Source organism: Chenopodium quinoa, unplaced genomic scaffold, assembly GCF_001683475.1.
Source record: "Chenopodium quinoa cultivar QQ74 unplaced genomic scaffold, ASM168347v1, whole genome shotgun sequence".
NCBI lineage: Eukaryota > Viridiplantae > Streptophyta > Magnoliopsida > Caryophyllales > Amaranthaceae > Chenopodium > Chenopodium quinoa.
The window spans coordinates 1,009,823-1,035,422 of record NW_018744367.1 but is presented as its reverse complement, the minus strand read 5'-3'; the positions used below and the strand labels follow the sequence as shown (position 1 = coordinate 1,035,422).

Below are 25,600 nucleotides of genomic sequence, written 5' to 3'. Positions count from 1 at the left end.
ATCTTTTTATTATTTTTTTATTTTTTTAATAATCATAATCCTAATCAAAATTGAATGCGTACAGATATTTGGTTAACCCAATTCCATTGGAAATCGGATTCCGTGTAAATTCTTATCTTTAGAAAACCATCGCAGAACGACAAAACCATCGCGCTGCGATGGACCTATCGCGTCGCGAAAAAGCTGTTTCGCGGTGATGGGAAGCGTTTTATTCTGATTCGGATTCTGACTCTTTTCTGATCCTCCGACCCTCTTTTTTCCTTGTAAATAGAGGTCGTTTCACCACATTTTCAATCATCAACAAGCTTGATCACCAACAACCATCATCAAATCCCTTCTCTAATTATTTCTCTCTCTCTTGATTCTTTTCTTAGCCTAGCCTAAACATGTCCTAATACATCCTTGATACTTTTCCCTAATCAAGCACCATACCTCCGTCACATGCTTCGAATACTCCTAGTCAATCTCGAAGTTGCCTTCGACCTCGACGGGAAAGGTTGATAGTTCTAAGTGTTTGGTCACAAATCTATATTTCAATTCTTATTTGATTTAATCTTTCTTGAGGTTTACTAACGCGTTTATTGTTTTGATAGAAAGAGGTACGAGACATCAAAGTGAGTAATTCGATTACTTAATTATTCTTTTGATATAGAAATCATGTTAGGATGTTGATTTTGATATAGTATCATGTTAGGATGTTGATTTTGATTCCTAGTATCATGTTTAGGGTGTTAATTAATATTTCTAATGTCATGCTTCCTAGTATCATGTTTAGGCTAATGCTTTGATTATGATTTTTATTAGTGACATGCTAGGGCTTGTTGTTAATCCATTTAGTATCATGCCTAGGATGTTTTAATGATGTTTTGATGGTATAATTATGATGATGATTTGTTGTGTCAATTAATTATACATTGCTTGATTATTCATGATTGATTGTTATTGCTTGATCACTCCCTTTCTTGCAAGTTTAAAGGGAATTTGTACTTGAAATCACGCCTAATAAGATAAATAATAATTTGATTTAGGTTAGTATGATTTTAATTCAAGTGATCACCAATAATAGATTTATTTGTGCATTAATAATCAACCAACGTAGATTAAACAGGTTTAGGGCTAACTTGATGTTTGTATGTTGATCGGAAAGCGCACATGAATATCATAAGAATTAAGTAGATGCCGGTTTAGGGCGTGTTCAATCTGTTTTAGGTTGGGTTCGTACCATCATCCCCGAACATCCATTCATGGTTCCGGACCACTATGGAGTTAGCGATCTCCGTGATCTTGAATGGGGTGTAACCTTCACACCTGTGAACGGTTTACAAGTTCCTAAAACTTGTTGGCGAATCTTTTATCTCTAGATTCTTTCCCTTTAGACGCCACCATGCTTAAAACCATGATCACAGTGGGGCTCAAAGTTGAGTTTGATAAATTCCCTACAGTTTTTTGGCGACTCTACTAGGGAGGATTTTTAATTTTGATTCCTAAAATTTATTTTGGCAATTGATTTAGAATGAGTAGATGAGACTTGAAAGATTCTAGATATTCATTGTGCGTAATTTTGATTAACATTGTGGCATAAGCATAAAAAGGTTCGCATTGGAAAGACCATCTATAATGCGTCAAAAAGCTGCGCGACAGTCACTGTTTCTCACGCCAAGTCTTAGGGACATTGCGCTAGTTTTCTGCTATTGAGCTTTGGCCGGTTCTAGTACTATTTTGACGATTTTACTTCCTAATTGAGGTTTTTTGACTTTTCTGAACCTATATTTGTTCTACATATGGTCTTAGCCCGTTGGAATTCACGGTCCATCCACCCTAATGAACGCTCCGTGCAACAATGGGTGTATCCGAGTTTGTGAATTCACCAAACCATGGAAGCAAGTTTAACTTGTGGGGTCCCATCCATTGTGCCAACCTTTCTAAGGTAAGGCTTTCGCACGATGCATTGGGACTCATAACCATGGACCCTCTTGGACACCATAATCCTTGACCTTAGAGAACTAGAGCCATGGTTAGGTTGCAAACTCATTGCATCATATTGTGACTACTTGACCACTTGTGCATCTCTTACTTTTGTGCATTCTTACTTGTGATTGAACTAACCTTTTGTGTTTCCTTGTTTCTTGTAAATAAAGTCTTAACAAACTAACCAAGGACTAAAAAGGACTTTGCTTAATTAACTGGTTCATTAATTCAAACCCATAAAGTCTAAAGATACTCGACAGGCTTAAACCTTCGAAAGGATAACCCAAAAACAAACTAGATTGACATTCCATTATTGGTACGAAAATTTTCTTTGTGCCGCAGAACGCCAGGTCCATCGCTGCGTCAGTCTTGTCACGCTGCGATGGAATCAGCGTTCCGCGACAGTTTCATCGCCACGCGATGGTTCTGTTTTTTTTCCTCTCTGAGTCTTTGTGTCGAGTCTAATATGCCATGATTAACCGATTTAATGTATAAACGAGGTCTTAACTTAGTCTTTGCTTGAGTCTAATCATATACTTATTCCCATGGTCATCACATGAGTCTTGCACATATTACTTTCACTCACGAGTCAACGCACACACTTTGTACATACTCTTTTCACACCATGACCATGTCTTAGGTCCATGCATGAGTCGTCCTTTCCGTCATTTGAGTTGAGGGTCCATTATATTCTCGGATATCATTCCACAAATAAATTCTTTCCCTTTACATCACATTCCATACATTACATACCTCACACTTTCCACATTCACACACCTTCCTCTTACATGCTTTCTCTATACATATCATTCTCTCATGCACTATGATCTTTCCCCCATAAATATACATGTTGAATTAAGTTCGAGTCATGTGATTGACAAAGATGAAACACAAAAAACGAGGCGAGCTTCGACGACAAGATTTCATGGTTCTTTTCTTATTCCTGATTTCCCTTTCCCTCAATAAAGTCTAGCATAGGCACCCCCTATCATCTTCCTTAGATTTTACTTCATGAGTTTGATTTTTTTTTTTTCCATTTTCAATAAAATGAGCATTTTATTTCTTTGCATATGATCATTGTATTGCATTAAAAAAAAAAACACACGCCAAACTAAGCACAAGGTATACCAATGATTTGAGGCACTCCTTGTAGCCATATTATATCACCGACCTCTATCCCTTTCGAATATACAATCCTTTCTTGATAAAACACTTTGACCCTCGTCTAACGATTGACCTTTCTTTTTTCAACCCACATCTACCTAACCTTGGGATGGGACGGTGTGCAACTTATGCAATTTTCAAAGCCATGTGAAAAAACTTGAGTGATTTTTACCAAACTTTCAAAAAGTTTAAAAAGCAATAAAAGTGTGGAAAGGGTAAGTGTTCCAATGTCTTTGATATGAACACGTCTTAGGTTGCGTCTCTTATCGAGTGTTCGGCATCGTGCCTGAGAAACATGAATGCCAAGTGAGTGATAGATCGCATGATCGGGATTTCCCACACTTATCCAAAAGAAAATTCGAGAATAAATCTCAAAAGCAAAAACAAATTAAAGAGAGTTCAAAAGTGAGAAAATCTAAAACATACAAATACCAAGATTCAAATGCAAGGTTGCACACCTTGGGGGCTTATTTTGGGTCTTGAGCCTTTATCCCTTCTTCTTCTTCAAACCTTTAGCTTAAACCCATTACAACCCTTGAAAGACCTCCTTGAGGTGTACACACACTTGTGCAAGGTTTAGCTAGAGCTACGTTCGGCCTGATTCCTAACGGATACGTAGGCAACCTCACATTGGGGTGTGGCCGTAATAAAAACGCATTCACTCATATTCACATTCATGCGTTATCATATCAGGTTTCTCCAATGCTCATCCCTATCCATTTAGAGCTAGACTTGGGAGCTTGATCCCTACTTCATTAGCTTACCCAGCCTAAGAGTCACCATCATTTGACTTTTCTCAAAATATTTTTTCCACACCCTTAGCCTTTGCAGCCTAACCTTAGTGTCACTTTCACATACATCACACATACAAGCCAAATAATCCTTTCCTTAGGAACCCTTTTTCATGAAATCTTGATACAACCCTGAAGCATGCCTTGTCATCTTAGATCACTCATCATCATAATCATCATCGAATCACAAAGTATGAAGTACTTAGCCTCCGCGCCTAAGTTACCCAAATACTTTCATTATCGAATCATTAATTGGGATAGTCTAGGATGCTACAATCCTTTCAACATGAGATGCAACATCAACGCATACACTTGATTAAGCTCACTCAACATGCACCATCGCTTGCTTGATTCATCTTGAGGAAGTTCGAAAGCTTCACCCCTTTTGATTTTCACCTACCTTCTACCTCTTTTCCTTTTCACGTCTTTCTTTTTCGGGAGAAAGTCGGCACCCTCCACAAAAATGACAGAAAATTTTTGCTTTTCTGCATTTTCAAGTTGAACGAGCACAATCACAACACAATCACACCACATCGATTTGATTATACACATTGACTCACATCACATCGAGTTGAGTCATGCACATTGGGTTGTCATCACGTTGAGTTGAGTTTACACACATCAAGTCATAACCCATCGAGTCAAGTTGAGTATATTGAGTCACACAATGAGTTAAGAACACCAAGCCTTGAGTCAACCTAAAGCTAAGAAACCACAATTAGTTGAGTATACCAAGCCTTGGGTAAACCTCAAGAAAGCTATAAATACGAGCAAAGTCCTATAGTCTAATTAAAATATAGATTCAGGTACACTAAGTCCCTGACGAACGAGTAACCTTTAAAAGAGATTTTAGGCGATTTGATTGAGTAGAAAGGCACAAGCAACAACAACGAAGCCGAACGGGCAGAATGAGTCTGACCTTGATTCCAGCGCAGCACGACAGAAACAACGCGGCGCGACAACACTGTCGTCACGCGATGAAACCTGACATGGCACGTCAGACTTGAATTCCTGCGTATCGATTTGATGAACGAGAGTTATCTACTCAAGCTTCGTGATGAGAATATGATTCTTTCCAAAGCAGATGATTATGCATTTGAGCCTTTTGAGCATCGTGATGAGTGATAAATGATTTGATTTGATTAGTAATCAGCCCGATTACAATTTTAATTGATGATCGGCCTGATGACGATCATCTTATTGATTGATTGAGTACGCCTAAGCATTGGCTGAGTACATTTGAGTATTGATTGAGAACGCCTAAGCGTTGGCTAAGAATATTTGAGAATGCCTAAGCATTGGCTAAACACATTTGAGTAAGATCTAAGCATTGGTTGAGCACATTTCAGTACACCTAAGCATTGGTTGAGTCCGCCTAAGTATTGGTGGAGTTTTTTGATTGAGTAGTGATTAAGCATAATCTCAAAGAATTCCTAAGATGGAAGATTTCCACGGAAATCAATTTGAAGCTCGGTTGGACCTTAAGAGATGAGGTTTTTACAGTAGATTTTCCAAAGATGGAGGAGATACCACTTCCAGGAGTAGAGGCAAGTAGATTTGAAGATGGTTAAGCATTACGATCTTCGACAACATTCCCTAAGATGTGGAGGTTGTCTTTCTTTGACTTGAAGATGGCTAAGCATTGCGATCTTTGACAACATTCCCTAAGTTATGGAGGTTGTCTTTCTTTGACTTGAAGATGGCTAAGCATTGCAATCTTCGACGACGTTCCCTAAGATGTGGAGGTTGTCCCCCTTTGATCTGAAGATGGTTAAGCACTATGATCTTCGATGAGATTCCCTAAGATGTGGAGGTTGTCACTTGATTTTGAAGATAGCAAAGCACCGCCATCTTCGATGGTGCTCCCTAAGATATGGAGTTTGTCAAGCAAAGCAAATTTGATTCAGAAAATTGATGTCACGCCGAGACGTGTACCTGACAGTGCAAGATACGCGTTTCTTAACTCCTTTATTTGTAGAATTGACGCTTTCTGCAGGTATCGGCGTTATAAAGAATGATTTAGAATCACAGAACGTTCTGAATCATTCTTTGTCCCTATCGATCTACTTTGACTTTTGTTTTCAAAATTATGTTTCTCCAAACTCATTCAAAGTGGGGGCTTCTGTGGACACCTAATTGTGTCTCCCCAAAAACCAAACCCAGTGAAGAGTACCTTTCACGTCTTTGATTATTGAGTTAGGTGAAGAATTGAAGAGTCTCGTGAATTTCCCTTTAGCCTTGACCATTTCTAACCTTTCCCTAAATGTTTTAAGCCAAAATCATTTATTTCGTGTCTTTAAAAATCATTCATTTCGTGTCCTCTTTATAAAACATTTAAACCAGTCTATTTTACTCCATAATTCTGGTCCAATTATTATGTAGTTGGATGGGGTTTGAAAAGAGCTTTTCAACGATGTATTATAGCCCGAATTCGACTTATAACAAAGAAGTTATGGCCAAAATACTAAACCGAGCCCGAACAAAGCCTTACTTACGACCTAATGACCATGTGGAGGGTCCATTTACCTTAACCTCATTACTAAACCAATTAGGATTTATTACAATCTTTTAGAATCATCTAGAAGGTTTTTTTCAATCCTAAATCCGTTAGGATTTATTATGAGCTTCTAGAATCCTCTAGAAGGTTCTAATTTATCATTTCCCCAAAAGATAAAAATTAAAGAATTTGATATTGGATAAAGCATCTCTCTTTTTTTATAATCTTAGTCCCGATCAAAATAGAATACGTACAAATATTTGGTTAACCCAATTCCATTGGAAATCGGATTCCGTGCAAATTCTTATCTTTAGAAAACCATCACAGAACGACAAAACCATCATGCTGCGATGGACCTGTCGCGCCGCGATGCGAAGCGTTTTATTCCGATTCGGATACTGACTCTTTTCTAATCCTTCGACCCTTTTTTTTTTCTTGTAAATACAGGTCGTTTCACCCCGTTTTCAATCATCAGCAAGCTTGATCACCAATAACCATCATCAAATCCCTTCTTTAATTTTTTCTCTCTCTCTTGATTCTTTTCTTAGCCTAGCCTAAACACGTCCTAATACATCCTTGATACTTTTCCCTAATCAAACACCATACCTCCATCACGAGCTTCGAATACTCCTAGCCAATCTCGAAGTTGCCTTCGACCTCGACGGGAAAGGTTGATAGTTTTGAGGGTTTGGTCCCAAATCTATAATTCAATTCTTATTTGATTTATTTGGTTTAATCTTTCTTGAAGTTTAGTAACGCGTGTATTATTTTGATAGAAATAGGTACCAGGCATCAAAGTGAGTAATTCGATTACTTAATTATTTTTTTGATATAGAATCATGTTAGGATGTTGATTTTGATTCTTAGTATCATGTTTAGGGTGTTAATTAATATTTCTAATGTCATGCTTCCTAGTATCATGTTTAAGCTAATGCTTTGATTATGATTTTTATTAGTGACATGCTAGGGCTTGTTGTTAATCCATTTAGTATCATGCTGATCTTTTAATGATGTTTTGATGGTATAATTATGATGATGATTTGTTGTGTCAATTAATTATACATTGCTTGATTATTCATGATTGATTGTTATTGCTTGATCACGCCCTTTCTTGCAGGTTTGAAGGGGATTTGTACTTGAATTCACGCCTAATAAGATAATTAATAATTTAATTTAGGTTCATATGATTTTAATTCAAGTGATCACCAATAATAGATTTATTAGTTCATTAATAATCAACCAACGTAGATTAAATAGGTTTGGGCTAACTTGATGTATGTATGTTGATCGGAAAGCGCACATGAATATCATAAGAATTAAGTAGAGGCCGGTTTAGGGCGGGTTGAATCTCTTTTAGGTTAGATTCGTACCATCATCCCCGAACATCTAGTCATGGTTCCGGACCACTATGGAGTTAGCGATCTCCATGATCGTGAATGGGTTGTAACCTTCACACCCGTGAACGGTTTACAAGTTTCTAAAACTTGTTGGCGACTCTTTTAACTCTAGCTTCCTTCCCTTTGGACGCCACCCTGCTTAAAAGCATGATCACATTGGGGCTCAAAGCTGAGTTTTGAAAAATTCCCTACAGCGTGTGGTACTAGGTCTTATTTTCTTTTCAAATGTAGTTGGTCTATGGTATTATAAATTGGACATTATGAACTAATTTTCTTTTAAATGCTTCTAATTTGCATAAAAAAAAAAAACTTATATTTAGCATCTAGAAATTCAACAAGGACCCGTCACATCATTGTTTACAACTTTGCAACCTAATTCATTTGCTGCATACTGCTGAAAAACCACAATAACTCAACCATTGTGCACCAATTGAAGGTACCCCTTCAATGTTATGTGATGCTAAAAGTATGGGCAAATGTATATGAGACACATTATAAATAGTTAAGAAAAAAATTGATAGGTCTTAAGACGCCTCTACAAGTTAGTTTTGTTTAGCGGGACCCCTACGAAGTCATTTGAGAACCAGTCCTCCTACTGCCTCGTTGATCTTTTGGCAAGACATCCTCCAAATGAGGCTTCTGCTGGTTGAAATCGCTGTAAACATCTTGCAGAAATAAATTGGTCCTCAGGGTGGATATTTTGTCCTGACAGAATGGTTCCAATTTTTTAAGTCAAACCTTTAGCAAACACATAAATGCAAACTTCAATCGAAAACTATTTATACAAGACAGCAACATCGAATACTCACCATTTGAAAATTTGCATCAAAGCTACGTGCGCAATGTTTAATAGTTGCTAGCATAATTGCACCACTCGAGCACCTAATTGTCATACAATGAGTACCAAAGCAATCAAACCTATATTTTTGGCAATAAGATTAAAAAAATAAATACACTAAATAACTAAAGGAAAAGGTTACGCACGTGTCTGACTGTTGCACAGGAAACGACCTCCTCAGCCAAATTGAAATTGTACCCACCTTCCAGGTAGGATCACTAAGATGCACCAACTCCCCTAAGGCCTTCATCTACAGAATAGCAACGCATAACAGGTTAGAACAACATAGCAAAATAGGAGGGTCACCTTATTGTAAGAAAAACAAGTGAGCTTACCAGCTGAGAGACAATGGTCTCATGTGTTGACTACGAATCATTGTACAAGGAATCGATCATCCATATCAATTGCTGTAACACCCTAGAAATTCCTTTCCGTTAAAATACCCATTTTACCCTTTTAAAAATATGAAATAGGAAAATCTAAGACATTACTGCCACCGTGAAAACGGCTAAGGCAAATATCAAAGACTCACACAAAGCGGAAGACTATCTTTATAAACCATTTAAAACAAGTCAACTTAAAAAGTCAAACCAAACGAAATTACAGTCAAACTAAGTCAAACAAAGTCAACCTACAACTTGGAACCACTATAGGCCCTTTAAACCAAACAATATTAAGAAAAACTTTGCGTTAGTCTTATGAGCAGAATAAAATAAATAATATTCAAAGCAAATAAAACACATCATATTCTTATGAGAACTAAGCATGATTCGCTCTTCACTCATGCCCTTCATGAAAATGCTTCATCACCTGAAAAACTTCTATCTACTTGTCCCCACTACTCACCATTAGAAATGGGTCGTCGTAGGGTCAAGGTAAAGATAAGGCCAAACATACAAACACACAATCAGCAATGCTGAGTACATAAGCGTAATAAAAACACACTAACATGTTTTCATCCTAACATCACACAACTTACCATGCTGCACCTGTTTACAAGCATACAAAACATCAACATCTAACTAGACCAATACCAATGTTCATTTAAATTTTGATTACACATCGAACGAGTTTCCAACCAAATCCCTGCCTCAAATAAATTGAGGTAAACTACACCGGGAACTAACCGGGTAGGCAAATGTCACGTGAAGTGACTGGACGTCCTGTGCATAAGATAATAAAAAGGAAAATACAGCGTCCTGTTCTCCTAGTAGAAGTTATGGTCAAATATAAAGTCGCATAACTCCCCCCATATGTTCATACTCAAGGTATATACGTTCCAAGATTTTGGTGTGTAATCTCTTTCCCTTTACGTTGTTTACATACTATTATACTTGGTGATGACTCTCAAACCATAGCACAATCAAACAATATAAATCATCCAAGCAGTCCAACATACCAATTAATTCTTGAATAATTAGTGACCACATAGATTTAATTGTTGAACCATTTTTAAACTACCTCGGTCTCAAAGGCACCTTAAACGCATAATGCGCCGCAAATCCTATCCCTCGATGTTAGAAACACCTTAAGTGCACATAAGCACCGCAATATAATTTATTGTTGTGTAATAAGACACTTGATAGCTCAATTCCCATACTTAAAGCATCAATAAAAATTATATGAACCATAATAAAATTTCCTTTTTCATATTCCAAACCAAATTAAACATTTAGTTTAACTAAACATGCTCTCTAACATGCCAATAATAAAAGTATGGTTCACAACCAACATGCCAACATAATTAATTCCAATCACCAATTCATCAAAAGTAATTCATACATCACAAATCATTCACCAACATCAATCCAATCAACAAATTCCAACCAACACCTATCATGATACTACATGGAATTAATTAAGCGAAGCCTAGCATGCTTCTACATATTCAAGTAATTACTAACTACGCGAACGTACCTTGAATATGATCTCAAAATTGCCACGGCTAAATAAAATCACTCACTTGAAAGTCTCATACAAACCAAAATTATGAAGAAGTATTAATACCTCTTCCACACAAATTTCGAGAAATATATACACTCTTTAAATCACTCGTAACCCTCTAGAATAATCTGAAATTTAATTAAAAACCCTTACTTTTATTCCCAATTAATGGGTAATCAAAAATCCTTTCAAGAAACTTAATTATAGCTTATACATAAAAATTCCAGCATTATTAAAACTTATAAAATTGTTGTAATTTAGTTTAAAAACATTAATTTCAATAGTTTTAATCAACCAACAATCAAATTCCATCAAAATACATTAATTTAGAAACCTAGGGTTTTCAATTTGGGGCTTTTTAATTCAAAATTAAATCTGAAAATTTATATACAAAATACATATTATTTAACATCATAAAATCATCACAAAACCCAAAAACAATAATTAGATTAAGGTAGATTTAATTAAAAATCAAAAAGAAAGTTTTTTTTTATGTAAACCGCCGCCGCCGCCGCCTGGTGGCTGCTGCTGCCGGCGGGTGCTGGTGGTGGTGGCCGCCGGCCAGTGGTGGTGTGTGGTGGCCGGCCGGCGTGTCTGGTGTGTGAGTGGGTGGTGATTAAAATAAAATAAAATAAAATAAAGGGGAAGGGTAAAAATTAAGGGGAAAAGAAAATAAGAGGAGAGATAGAGAGAGTTTACCTTTGGGTGCACTCCACCTTAGGCACATGATGGGTATTTATACCCCCTCTCATATCCCTCCTACTTAAAATTCCTTTACTATCCTTGATGATCTCTTTCCTAGTCAAACTAGTATTTTGACTTTCCTTAAATACCATTGACTTTAAAAATTATCTTTTTATACAATAATATGCCCCAATATTTCCAAATCATAAATTAAAATATTTTCAAGATTATTAAATAAATTAAAAATAAACTTTTTAATTAAAATAATTCGTTTTAAATTAATAAAAATCATAAATAATTCATTTCGAATTATTTAACTACTTTTTAAGAAATACTTATTTAAATTAAAATACGTATAAAAATACGGGGTATTACAATTGCGCTTTAAAATCAACAGCAAGGCAAAACCAGTGCTCAGCATTTTTGTTGGAAGCATCTAGCATTGGGACAAATACCTATGTAATGTTGTAAATAATTTATCAAAGACATCATTTTCACAACCAGGCAAAATGTTAACGAAGAAACCAGGAAACTGCCCACATACACTTTGAATTTGGTCCAATGAATATCTTAGGAAAGTCTTCGCGTACTTTTGCCCCAACTCTTTGAAGTCATCTTTCCCTACCATTAGAAAATGCTACCAAAATCTAACATAAGATTACAAGAAAAAAGATAGTTAACCGACAATGAAAATCAATAACCATAACCCTCACCGAAAAGGAAGGATCAATCATAATCCTCTTCCTAGTGTGTTGTGCTGACCATATTTTGGTATACAAGACAGAAGCCATCCTCACATAGTGATCTCTGACACGGCACCTCGGGGAGACAACCCGATAACAATCCCTTTGAGATGCGTCCATGCCATCACATTCAATTATGGAGGGACCAGGACTGCACAAGTAATTAAGATACATTTTAATCAATCCAAGAAGAAAAGGGAAACTTGAATAAGGTAAGTTTGTAACAAAAAAATTAGACAGTCAAGTCTGTACATACTCGTTATCGTTCTTCAATTCCTTCCAGCCGCGAACAAAGTTGACAAGCCTCCTCTCGAGAGGACTAAGCTTCGAAGTCCTAGGTTCTTCCTTTGGTATATTATCTCCCGAACATTCTGCTTCCACTTTGTCCGAGGGTTTGGACTCAACCTTTGCATTATGTTGATTCTCCCGCGGTCCGTTACTCCCTGTGGCTAGGTGGCTTCCACTTGTACAAAAGTCATCACCATTTACATCATGACCCATGGTCATCTTCGTGACAAACTCACCGAAAGCTTTTCCAACCACACCCTCAACCAGGGTCACCAACCTAGGGGTCAATTATGTCATGACTTACGGTATGACAGTCTACAAACCATTTAACATTACAGAAGTTACTAATTCCAAAATATTTGTACCTTCTCCATGACTTCAGTCACCACATCATCCAACTACTATGGCTGAGTGACTATAGAAACAGTCCTCCCGAAGCAGTCAACATCCCTAAGTACAAGAGAATGCTCCTCACCATACGCTTTGTCCAAGGCATACACCAAACAAGTCTAACTCAGCAAGGGACAGTACCCACCAACCAGACTCAACATTGTCAATTTCTAAAAATGAAGGAAACACTTACCAACAGTTTTCCATATTTGTCCCGGGTGAGCTTGTCATCCATAAGTGCTGCCCTTATCTCAAGAGAATTCCACACCTTGACCCTTGGGAACACACCCCACTCCACAAGTTTCCGGTGGAGGTGAACTAGATAAAATATCTGGACAACAATTAATTGTGTTAATTTATTTCTGATTTCATAGGCTAACTTAGTGCAAGAAAACAAATAATAGAACACCAACAAGCCTAAAGACTCACCATCACAAAAAGAAAGCTACCTCCACATCCAGACCTAAAGCCATCCCGCAGAAACTTTTCTTGGAAACGGTGTGCTGTGTCACAAAGCCATTCGATAATGAACGTACACCAATCATATTCACTAGCCTCAGTTGCCACCGTCAAAGATGGAGTTAGAGAGGCAGCCAAATTAAAATAATTGGTCATTGTGCATAGAAGTTTTCCAAGGACCACAATTAAGAATGCTATCATGAGCTCCTCTTCATCATATTTTGTGACCAGCGGCAAAGGTTTGTTTTCACTATCCAAAGGATACAAGACAACAAAAGCGGCTTTCAAAGAAATAGTTTCTTTCTTCGGCCCTGCTCCATACGCATCACACAACGATTTCACCAAGTTAATCTTCTCTTCATCATCACCAATTTCCATTGGCACGGGTCTCAAACCCATTGGAATGCCTAATACAGATCTAACTTGCTTTGCACCAAGGGGAAAATTTCTCCTTCGCTAAACACCATTGTCCCATCTTCTTGAACTCTAGCCATTGGCCAATAGCAAAACTGCTGAGGGATATTCTTCATATCAGACTCAAGCAATCCACCAAACCCCATTTTCTGTACTAAGTCTTTCCTCTTTGGATCAAACAACTTCACAGAATCACAAAATGAATCAACACGGCATACGATGTTCGGATACTGTGTAAAGATTAAATACATTCTTCCAATTAGCCTTCTACTAATACATTACAGAAAATTAAAGATAATGAAAAGAACCATCATCATAGAAAAGGACATTAACAATAATATTTCAAACTTTAAACCACACCAACAGATAATTAGCATATCAACAAACACATAATTGGCATACCAAAAAGTAAAACAAACTGAAGCACACTAACAGATTATTCATATAACAACTACTTCTGTACTTCATGTTTTAATACCTTACTTGCCCTACATTCTCATGGTGTGTCTTCAAAACCTCCCCTTTACTTAATACTTTGTCACCTTCAAGTTTTGGAACCTGTGACAACAAACAAAAAACACGCTCCGGGTTATAACCAACACATGGGTTAAATGTACTTAGTACAAAAATATATAACTTATACCTTTTGCTTCTTGTACACACTAGGTTCCCCTTTCCCTTTCCTTTTCCTCGACTTCATCCCTATGTACTCCATCATCATGTTCTCCATAAAACCAGAACTACTAACTAAATCTGCTTCTTCACCATCGAAGTGATTGTTGTTGCTACCTACATCTTCATCTTCATAATACTCCTCAACCTCCTCTTCATAATCCTCATAACTTATTTGCTGCCTAGATTTCCTCTTCACCTGGGATTTACTAGGGGCATGAGCCTGGGATTTACTACGGGCATGACCCTTGGCCTCAAAAAAAGCCCCTTAACTCCAGGCCCCTTCACACCAGTACATTTTGAAGGACCCTTCACAGACAATTAAACAACATTAACACAACAATGGGCACTTCTCAATTCATTGACATAAGTGCAAGGGTACTTAAAATGAATAACTCACCACTCCCTTCTTCCAACCAATGGATCGCACGAATGACTTTCTCATCCTCCTTCCCTCTTTGACAGTAAAACAACAGGTATCAACAAAACAACTGATGTTCCAATTTTAAATCCCAATCACACAGATTAATCAACTTATGAACATGATAAGATATTTGATAAACAACATTCTTTCAATTTCAACCTAAACCCTAATTCCTCCTTAACAGATTTCAATAGATTTTAAATTATACATACTCGTTCTTTCCCTAACAATACATATTTTTAACAATGATAAACTAACTTATTCAGCCAAAAACTTACTTGAAAAACTTGCCTTAAATTGCCAAACTTATCCACAAACATACAATTCAAATTGCCAAAACAAACACACAAATTGCATTCAACCCCCTAAAAATTGCCAAAACAAACATACAAACTGCATTAAACCCCTAAAAATGGTTTCTTTCAGGTTCACCCTAACTTCATTCAATCATCGGGTAGCACAATTCGACCTTTATAAACTCTTACAATTAAAGTCCTTTAACTAGCAATGTTTTATAACAAGGATAACACTTTCCATACTCGTTGAATTAAGAACACGAAATTAGATTATCCAAACCTTAATTAACGCCAAATACAAAATTCAAACAAATAGGCAAACACATTTAGAATAACAATTGCCAGAAAACCTTACCATGTTACAACACAATTATGCTTCACCTAAATTTGAGTCGCGAAACTGGAATTCGCCACTTCGCCAACTTCTGGGAACAACCAAACCAACGACAAACAAATAAAAATCAAAACATGCTATTGAATGATTGAGAACTATAGGTGAGTGGGATTTTAAATTAAAACATTAGTTGTGGGAAGAAGCGAGGAGGAAAATAAACTAAATGATTAGAGAAGAAGTGAGAATAGAAGAGGTGAAGATCGCAGAACATTAGAAAAGAGGAGAGAGAAACAACATAAAAAAAATGAGGAGAGAGATAACAAAAAATAAAAACAAGGAATAAGAAATAAAATAATTAATCGAGTACAAAACGGGGTGTCAGAGATTAAAACGGGTTTACTGAGTGGGATTTTTCAAATTTCAAGTGAAATGTCACTCATGCCCCTTGATATGTATGTTCAAATACCTATGTAACCTCCTTTTGGAACGACTCCTTAGCTTAGTGTACCAAAATTTGTGAATCACAATCATTGGGAGTTTGGAGAGGACCGGAGGAGTGGAAGGGACCTCTGAAAAACATCTACTAGTAGTTTAATTACATGTCCTAGAAGTTTTTAAAAAAAAATTCAAACCTCTAGTTTACCATATGGAATGTGGTGGCGTGATACACAAGTATTAGGGGTGTAGATGAACATGGTCAATTTTAGTATGATTCCGTTCATGGTAATCTTTATTTAATACGGCAATATTTAGTCGTTAAGCGATTTCAAAATTTTCTTCAAGCATGATCTATTTATCCTATATATAAATGAGAATGTCGATTCACTATTTAATATGAACAATGACGAACTATTTTGGTTTTTTTTTTTAATCACACTTTCATTTTTGCCTTCCCCTCCTTTGAGTTGGACTCGTTGGCGTAGCTGTGACTTGGACTCGTTGGCCCGTTTCTATTTTCGAAAATATATTTTACTAAGCAATCTGACTCCGGGAGCCCGACTAGTAGAAATCATGACTACTAAAAAATTCAAATCAAGCCTTCTGACGCTGGACTTCTTTGTCGAACCGTGCAGCTAATCTCCCTACGTCACAAATAATAAAAATTCTCAAATTAAATATCACCATTAGCATATTCAATACAAGACAAATTTCTACCCTAATCAATCAATTATATGTTCACAAGGAAAAGTAGTCCCTAGATAGTACCAAAGGTCTCTCTCGAGTTATCAATGGCTTCCCTAACGAGACATTAAGCACATTACTCTAGCTTCCTAATCATCCATTCAACTACTCTCGTGATGAACTTCAATTCAAACCCTTAATTGATGTATTCAAATCCGTTAAAACCCAACTCTCAATGTGATTAAAACAAAATAATAATAACAATACTAATTATCTCTAATCTAGTATCGGCATAAGCACAATCAATTAAGCATGAACAATAATATAAACAATTAATTGAGGATTTAAAAGAATGTATCAAGCTTCAATCATGGCTAGGGTTCAACCTAACCCTAGAATAATAATCTACTCTAGCATAATAAAGGAAATAAAATAAACATAAAAGAAAGAGAAGAAGAAATATAATACTTGAATTGAATAAAAATACAGTAACAATAAAACTAGAGAGAAAACTAGGGTTCTAAATTAATAGCTTATGAAATAATAAAGTTAGGAGTTTAGGATAAATAAGGAAACTAAAAGCGGGCTAAATTGTCCGAAAATCATTTAGGCACGGACGTGCCTTAGCTCACTCGTCATGGCATGGATGTGGCAGCATGAGGCACGTCCGTGCCTCGCTTCTGTTGTGCGTAGCTCGTTTTAAATTAGTCATAACTTGAGATCTGGAGTTTGTTTGAGGTGTGTAATATATCGTTGAAAAGCTCTTGAAATCTACATTCCAATGCAATTGAAATGACTCCATTATCGTTTGTACTTAGATCAAAATTTATCATAAAAATAGTGAACGAGAGTCATATTCGTCAAGTCTTTCATCAATGTTTTGCTTCATTCTAGCTCAATTTTGCCTCAAAGATATGAGTTGAGATCCTTGACCGAGATAGCTTCATACTCCATGATTATTATACTCAAGATTGGCCAACCATAATCCATTTGCATTTAAATCACCTGAAATTCATCAAAACACACAAATGGAGAGTAGTAGAGCACAACTTAAGTATATAATGCAAATATATTATATATATGCACCTAAGACCTCTAAATCTGTAAGAAATTGAGAGTACATATGCACCTAAAATGTGTACAAATTAGAATTTATCATTAAGATTGAGTCGTTAAGGGCTTTTAATGAGGCCCCGATCCATTGAACAACTTTACTACATCCTCCATATTTTTTAGTTAACACGTTTTCACTATTGGCACTATTCACAAATTTGTACTTTGACTAGCTTTTGTGATTTAATAATTATGATAAAACATAGTACGTCACGTAATTAAGTGAGATTTTGTTTGAATCGTGTAGAATATACCAATGTCTTTTTATATACTTCATCCGTTTTTTTAGTTGATACGTTTTGACTTTAACACTATTTAAATCATACACTTACCTTTCACCGTGTTTTGTGATTTATACGTAATAAAAAATATAGTCATGTGGGATCTTATTAGATTCATCACGATATATATATCTTTAAAATATCAACTTTTTATAATTTTGTCTTATGGGTAATTAAAGATATTAATAGTTGAATTTGTACATTGGCAAACGTGACTAAAGAAACGTGTTAATTAAAAAGAAACGACGAAAATATATTTTTTACATGTTGATGATTAGAAATATTGGCGTTGGCAAATGTTAAGAAATGTCTACTTAAAAAGGACGGAGGTTTTTTTTTTTTTTTTTTTTTTTTTTTTTTTTTTTTTTTTTTTTTTTCAAAAGAGCTACAAAATAAAAACAACCTAGTAGGCATAAATGGCCGTATCTTGTATAAGTATAAAAGGCCGTAAAGTTTACCTAACTACTACTTTAGAAGTTTAGAACATCCAAAGTCCTTTAAAATCCCATGAAACCATTTTTTCTTTGAAAGATTAATACCCCTTATGGCCTTATCAATAAGTTTAGCTAGTAAAATCTCTACACTTCACCATCACCTTTTTGGCAAAATAAACAATTGACACCAAAAAGCTTGCAAATTGAATATTATCGCCTTGACTCGTTGAAACCTTCTTGGATAAGAAAACCTTGTTTGCCGTCTAATACTAAACTCTAACAATTTAATCAGTTACTCCCTCGTTCCAGAATAACTGATACAGTCAATTTTTGCACACATGTCGATCCCGACGCACTAATTTGTCCTTATTTTTATATAATTAAATATTATAAAAATTATAATAAAAGTAATTATGAAACTTTAGATTAATATCTATCTAACAATATATTTAATGATAAAATATGTTTTTATTATACTAGTAAAAAATTATAGTCAAAGTTAATATATGAATTGTGAAAAAAAATCCAATGTCTCAGTTATTCTGGAACGGAGGAAGCGGTTCGCAATCTTTGTATTTTTTTAGTAAGCCCCTTAGTCAAAAGCCTTATCAAGAGATCAGAGCTTTTTTATAAGTTAGGGATATGTTGCACGTTTATAAGCTTCATACAACTTAGGGATATGTTGCACGAAAACAAATAACGATATATATGAAATGCTAGCCAAAAGCCTTTGCAAGCTTCATACAATCTAGGTTTCTTGAAAACAAATAATGGATATATATGAAATGCAAAAGCGGTGAAATAATGATAAATTTACAAGTACACGAAGTAGGAAAAGTGAAATATGTGTATATGCTACAAATATAAAAAATCACTTTAAAAAGGCAATATTATAGACATACTTGTTTAATTAAAGAGAAACAAATAGTAAGAAAAAGAAACATAATAATTTGGGTTGTCATAGTGTCAAATATGATGTTAATTATTTTTTGTGGGAAAACGATTTTTCCAAAGCTAGAAAACTATGCCTCTTAAGTTTCGAAAAAGTTTATAAGTTTCAGAAATGAAAATAGGGTTATAAACACAAAAGTCACAAATGTTCACCTTAAACAGAATTTCTAAGCATCATAGTATACAAGTATACTACCTATAATGTTACGACGTTACATCTAAGTTGCTCTAGCAAACCTCAATAAATCATCTACGTAAATATTAATGAATTAGATTAGATAATTGAGCCCCTTGTATCTAGAATAATTTTGTGAAATTAGTTAAATACGCTATGGAAATGAATACATACAATTACCTTGTAATCTCAAAGATCTTTTAGGCACTTTTCTTTGATCTTCACCTTTAAATAATAATATTCAATAAAAATAATTTCACTTTAATAAAAATAATTTTCGTTCAATAAAAATAGATTCAGTTCAACAAAAATAATTTCAGTTCACTAAAAATAATCTTTAATTGGTAAAATTCATTAACTTTACAGAAATTAAAATATAATGGAGAAGCAGTAAAAATAATTTCAATTTAGTAAAAATAATTTTAGATTAATTTAAATAATTTAAGTTCAGTAAAAATAATTTTAGTTTAGTATAAATAATTTATGTTAAGCATAAATAAGGTGAAGAGAATAGGGTCTTAGTAGGTAACTAATTACTTTCAAATTCATGTATTAGGCCATGTTCTTTTGGACTCTGTAAAATTTTCATTTAAGTTGTTATCATTATTAATTACTGGCACTGCGTTTTTCTATTATTTATTATAATTATTATTATAGTTGTATTTATTATAATTTTTTTTGAAAGAAGTCCTAAAGGATATTAAATTTCATTAAATAAAGTCATACGACATCTACGATTGACAATTAACGATAATGAAAACAGATAAACAAAATCAAACATGAATTAATCGGGGAAGGGCTAAGAATCCAAATACATTGATATAACACTTCGGCACATTCTCAATTCATTATCTCATACAACTTTTTGAGTGGATCCGTCGCCGCTTCATAATTTTGTCAGAATGAAACTTCTTGTGCTGATTTCGTAACCCGAATTCGAGCCATAATCAATCGTAGCCCCGCAAAACTAGAGACCCTATTAAGCACAAATAAAAAATTGTCTTTCGAAGGAGTTTGAAAAACCTTGTTTTTCGAAGGAGATCGAAAAAACCTTGTCTTTCGAAGGAATTAAACCTTTTCTTTCGAGGTAGACATTATTGTAACCTAAAAAACAAAGAAAAGTAAAAAAATAAAATAAAAATAAAGATTGGGGCTTTCCACCGGTGAAATTCGATGGAAACCCCTTCAAAATTAACAATGGAGGCTAGAGTTTAGGAGCGAGGAGAGAGAGAGGAGGCTAGAGTTTTGCTCTTAAAATTATGATTTTTAATTGTATTATTTTAATTAATTATATCAATATAATTCTTAATTATTATTTCAAAAATAATCAGATCAGACTAGATTAAATCATATGAGATCTTACCTTTTTATTTGCGTTTAATTATCGTTGAATATACTTAGTTTTTGTATTAAAAAAAATTATAAAAATAAAATATTGAAAAGTACATATTAATACAAATCTAATGAAATCTCATTTGATAATTTTGTATCTTACATATTGGTGTACAAATTAGGTTAATTTGGTCAAATTTGAAAATCAGATAAGATTAGATTCGATGAGAAAAATTGAAAAGATCTGATCATGTAAACTGCACATAACCCGAATATGAGCTTTGTCTACAATAAAGTTATTAGGTATGTAGTATGTACGTGTATGGAATAAACCTTGATTAATAAGAAACAACTAGGAAACATGAAATCTCTAAATCTTAAGTTAACTTTGTTTTTAATTTCAAAATCTCACCGTTCTCGTGCTAATGAAGCCGAAAAATGAATAATTTTTCGTCAATGACTAATTTTTTTTCCCCTCAAAATCCAATCCAAGCGTAAATGTGATATACGTACATCTAACCACTCCACCAATCAATTGCTAGTAGTCAATTTTTTTTTAAGATTAGTTGGTACAAGTAACAATACGCAATTGGCCTAAAATCCTCATTAAAGGAGGATTGAAAACTTAATATTGTACCTAAATATGATTATGTATGTAATTACGTGTTTGACCATCTTGAAAGATTTCAAGCAATCAAAGACTGTTGCTTATGCACAAACCACGTTTGAGAATTCATCATCAACTCTATACATTAATTAAACGCGTAACAAGCTAGCACGGCTTAACATATTAGAAAAATTTACGTCTTAAAACCATGAGGTTGTAGATCCAAAACCTTGTTAAGAGACAATAGTGGGGATTTTTTTAACCTTTCCCCCTACTTCCAAGAGAACTTATTGTCGGCTAATTCGAACTAAAACGATTGAGAATAAACGTGCTTATTTCTCATTGTATGTTATTATTTTACAGAAAGATAAGTAGAGAGACTAATGAATCATTGATCCTTGCATGAATCACTACTTAGAACAAGAGCACGCTGTTAATTGTTTATATTGTTCTACAAGGTTAATCAAAACAAACTATGCAACTAACTCAAATATGAAATACTTTGTAAACATTAGGAATAGGTAAAATACACTGTATGAAATCAGTTCAATCATAATCAGAAACAAGCTAATTTGGCACATGAAAATATAAAATCACTATATAATTGCTTCTTCGTACGAAGTATATGATATGAAATATATCTCTTGTCAATTGTCACATCTTCATTTTAAGAAAATAAAGAAGGAAATAAACAAGACCAAGAAATCATTAACTTCAAGTATACACTGAATCTCAATCATGAATAAACAAAACAATTATACCATGTCAATATGCCATTAAAATCTTAATTCTATTTTTAATTATTTTATGAGTAATTAGCTAAGAATTACATTGAAGGATATATTCTGCTCGAGAGGAAAATTATAACACTATCAATAAAGCCCATAGAACAACATATTTTTTTTTTTTTTTACAAGTAATTAACTAAGAATTACATTCAAGGATATATTCTATTCGAGGGGAGCACTTAAAACACCATAATCAAGAACTCGATGCCTTAACATACACTGAAAAGCCGACACATCTACTCTTTTGCTAGCAAGTATCTACACTAATTGACTAATCCAACAATTTTTACAGATCAAACAAGAAATTAAACAAAACCATCAAAAACTACATACCATATTGCATATATACATATATAATTAAACTAACATAGAATTAAAAATCAATCACATAATAGTACAAGCATCAGGATTTTCATCACTAAACATGGTAGTATATTGTTCTTCCAAAGGAGTCATAGAATCTTCAACTTTCCTAACAAAATTAGCAGGGGCTTTTTTGTCATAAGCACCAGCAATATAAGGGTGTGGAACCATATTGTAAGGCACATAAGGCCATAACTCAATCTTCTTCTTTGTTGACTTCGCTGCTTTCAACACTTTTTTTGCTTCCACAAATCCTGTCACTGTCACCTTTTGTTGTTTCATATCCACATCCACTGATTTTACTCCTGAAATGAAAATCCATTTTTTTTAACTTTGCTATTAATCATAATTAATCTCCAATTATTAGCTTAAATTAGTTTAATGATAAGTTAATTCACAGTAAACCACTTATTATTACCATTACAAGTGATGGATAGAATTTTTTTGAATTATGATTATATATGAGATATAATATCATGTATGCATATTCATTTAAACTAGAAAAGAGTTCTATAATCATATTCTTGTAGGAGTGACTATGCAACAGAATATAATTCTAAATAAGATTAGGAAATCCTTTTCACGAAAATATTGTAAATGAAGCATGGGCTTGTGGTTTTGAAAAATATAAATTTGCAAAAGATTAATTGGGAAATTTAATTATATAGCAATTTAAAATAGCTTCAAGGCACACACCTTTTTCTTTCTTTTCTTTTTCTTCATTTATCGGATATGAAAATTTGAACTTTTAATTTGATATAGTTGAAAAAATGATAGCTATGAGAGTTTTTACTTATATATTTCATTAATATTAGTTTGATATAAATAAATGAACGTATAAAACAATTCAAGAAATGAGAAATGACACTTCAAATTGTATTACAAAAACAATTACAAAAAATAAAAAAAGGTTTACATGCATAATCTTGTTAATTAATGGTAGACTAAATTTAACAAAAAATAATAATAGTAATAATAATATTACCTTTGAGACCAGAAAGAGCTTTCTTCATTTTCATAGCACAACCTTCACAATCAATTCTTGTAACCTTGAGATTAACCGTGTTTAATTGCTTCCTTTTCTTTCCCTTCTTTGCACTGCTTATCAAGTCTGACAAATAGTCCAAAGTTCCTTGAACACCCATTTTTTTGGTTAACTAATCTTCTATTAATCACTCTACAAACTCTTTCCTGCACTATCTATAGTAAACACTTATATATATGCCTTACTATAAATAGTTCTTACAAAGTAATCAACTTTTGATCACAATTATATGGCTTAACAATAAAATTAGTGGGAAGAATTATTGAGGAAAAAGAGAGAAAAGAAAGAGTGAAAAGACAAGAAGTTGTAGTTAGAAGTGGTAGATTTGGTAGTGGCATTAGCTTAATTTCTTGCATTTATATAGCATACCCAAAGGTATTGATTTTTAGTGGTCCTACTTTGAAATAGACTTTACTGTTATTTTATTTGAAAATAGTTTATACTCTATAAATGATACAAAGAGAAAAAAGTTGGAGTTATGAATGCTGACTAACTTAGTTAAAGTTTTGAGTGTACGTTATATATATACCAAAAACAAGAAATTAAAGTATGTTCATAATTTATTTAAGTAGGTTTCTCGCGGGAAAAAAAATACAATAATAAATAAGTTATTTATCCAACTTTTAGCCAGAACCATTCAATATATCTTTCATCGTAAATAGGTTGTTATTTTTTTTAATATCAAATAACCTAATAACTTTTCAAATAGTATATATTCATAAAAGATATAAATGAATTTCATGCATTAGTATGAGTACAAAATAGTAAAACAGAATTTTATGAATGAATTTCATGCATTATTAGGAATACAAAATAGTAAAATAGAATGAATGGAGTGGAAATTAGTTAATAAATGACAAGCTAAATGTTAAAATGAACGAAATTGTAGTAAGAACAAGACAACATAGCACATAGGGTTGTTGTTGTCTTTATTAGTTTAATTTTCTGAGCTAGAAACTTCTTTTCCGACTGTTTAGCAATAATGTATGCCCATAAAAAATTGTGGTCGGGCGCACGTAGCTTTTGATGAACCTTACATGAAGGATTATTTCATTATTTGCAATGAAGACAATCATAGATTCATAGAGTTCTTTTTAGGTTTTTAGGTGGATAGAGAGTTCCAATAAGATTGTACGTACCATAACTTCTTTCTGTCGTCGATCTAATTGTCACATTTCTAATACTATAAATGTTAGAAAATCATACATATGATAATACATACTAGTATATTTTATATTAAAGAGTAGTAGAATCATCAATGGGAGTAATAGTTGGTTTAGCGGTAATACTTTTATCTCCAAACATTAAGCTTATGATATCAACTGTTCACAATGAGTACATTGAGGTTAGGGATTTCAGTCCTTTATCCTTTCCTTCTTTAATTTTAAAGTCTTAATCTCATAAGGGGGTCAGTTAGCTGAACCAAAAGCGATTATTTTATATAGTTATTCACAAGACTCTTTCTCCTTCATCCCTTACAATGTAATGTTCTCTTTTTAAATATCCTAAAATAATTGTCAAATTTTCAATAACAATAAATTATTATTGAATAGTTTTGATTTCCTACACATGACATCTAATATGTGACAATTAATATCTGCTTAATGATAAGTTGATAACTATGCACTAATTGTGTGCTAAATGCTACCAAAGAAATCATGAGCCGCTCATAATTTCAATTGGATAAGACTTAAATACCCTTAGTCCTTCTTGCTCTCTCTCTCTCTCTTGTTTCAGAAGGGAGCGAGAGAGGTAGCTACTAGCTAGTGAAATAATGAGGGGCAAAAATGTCTACTGTGTGGCTAGTGCCATGAAATTCTTTGTGGTATTTGTATTGTACTCTAATATGTTATACGTAGTACATCATATGATATGGATATAGATACAAGCAAATACGAAGTACTCGTATTATTTAGACAAAATTCTAATTACGTTAAGAGTTATTAAAAATTCTACAATGTCATTCTTTAAAAGAGGAACCATAATTTGCTGATGTGGCGAAATCTGATTGGCCCATATTTTGTATTTTTATTTTCATATTGAATTATTTTTAATGTCCATAATGTATTAAAATTGTATTTTTTTT

General features: G+C 33.8%; 1 protein-coding gene and 2 long non-coding RNA genes across 3 annotated transcripts; all 3 read right to left on the bottom strand.

The window, feature by feature from the left end:
* Positions 1-8,065: 8,065 nt before the first annotated feature.
* LOC110696761 lies at positions 8,066-9,443 on the bottom strand. The gene is made up of 4 exons (XR_002506382.1): positions 8,991-9,443; positions 8,802-8,905; positions 8,627-8,699; positions 8,066-8,522 (listed from the first exon to the last, which is right to left on the bottom strand). It is a non-coding gene; the product is annotated as an uncharacterized LOC110696761 (long non-coding RNA).
* A 2,813-nt stretch (positions 9,444-12,256) lies between these two features.
* Positions 12,257-15,733, bottom strand: LOC110696760. Its single transcript, XR_002506381.1, has 7 exons — positions 15,325-15,733; positions 14,650-14,705; positions 14,221-14,558; positions 14,056-14,135; positions 13,134-13,807; positions 12,680-13,035; positions 12,257-12,591 (listed from the first exon to the last, which is right to left on the bottom strand). It is a non-coding gene; the product is annotated as an uncharacterized LOC110696760 (long non-coding RNA).
* Positions 15,734-22,149: 6,416 nt separating this feature from the next.
* LOC110696491 (heavy metal-associated isoprenylated plant protein 24-like) lies at positions 22,150-23,853 on the bottom strand. Its single transcript, XM_021873785.1, has 2 exons — positions 23,455-23,853; positions 22,150-22,774 (listed from the first exon to the last, which is right to left on the bottom strand). Exons 1-2 carry the CDS (start codon positions 23,612-23,614, stop codon positions 22,491-22,493), a joined length of 444 nt encoding a protein of 147 aa, XP_021729477.1. The 5' UTR covers positions 23,615-23,853; the 3' UTR covers positions 22,150-22,490.
* Between the last annotated feature and the right edge of the window lie 1,747 nt (positions 23,854-25,600).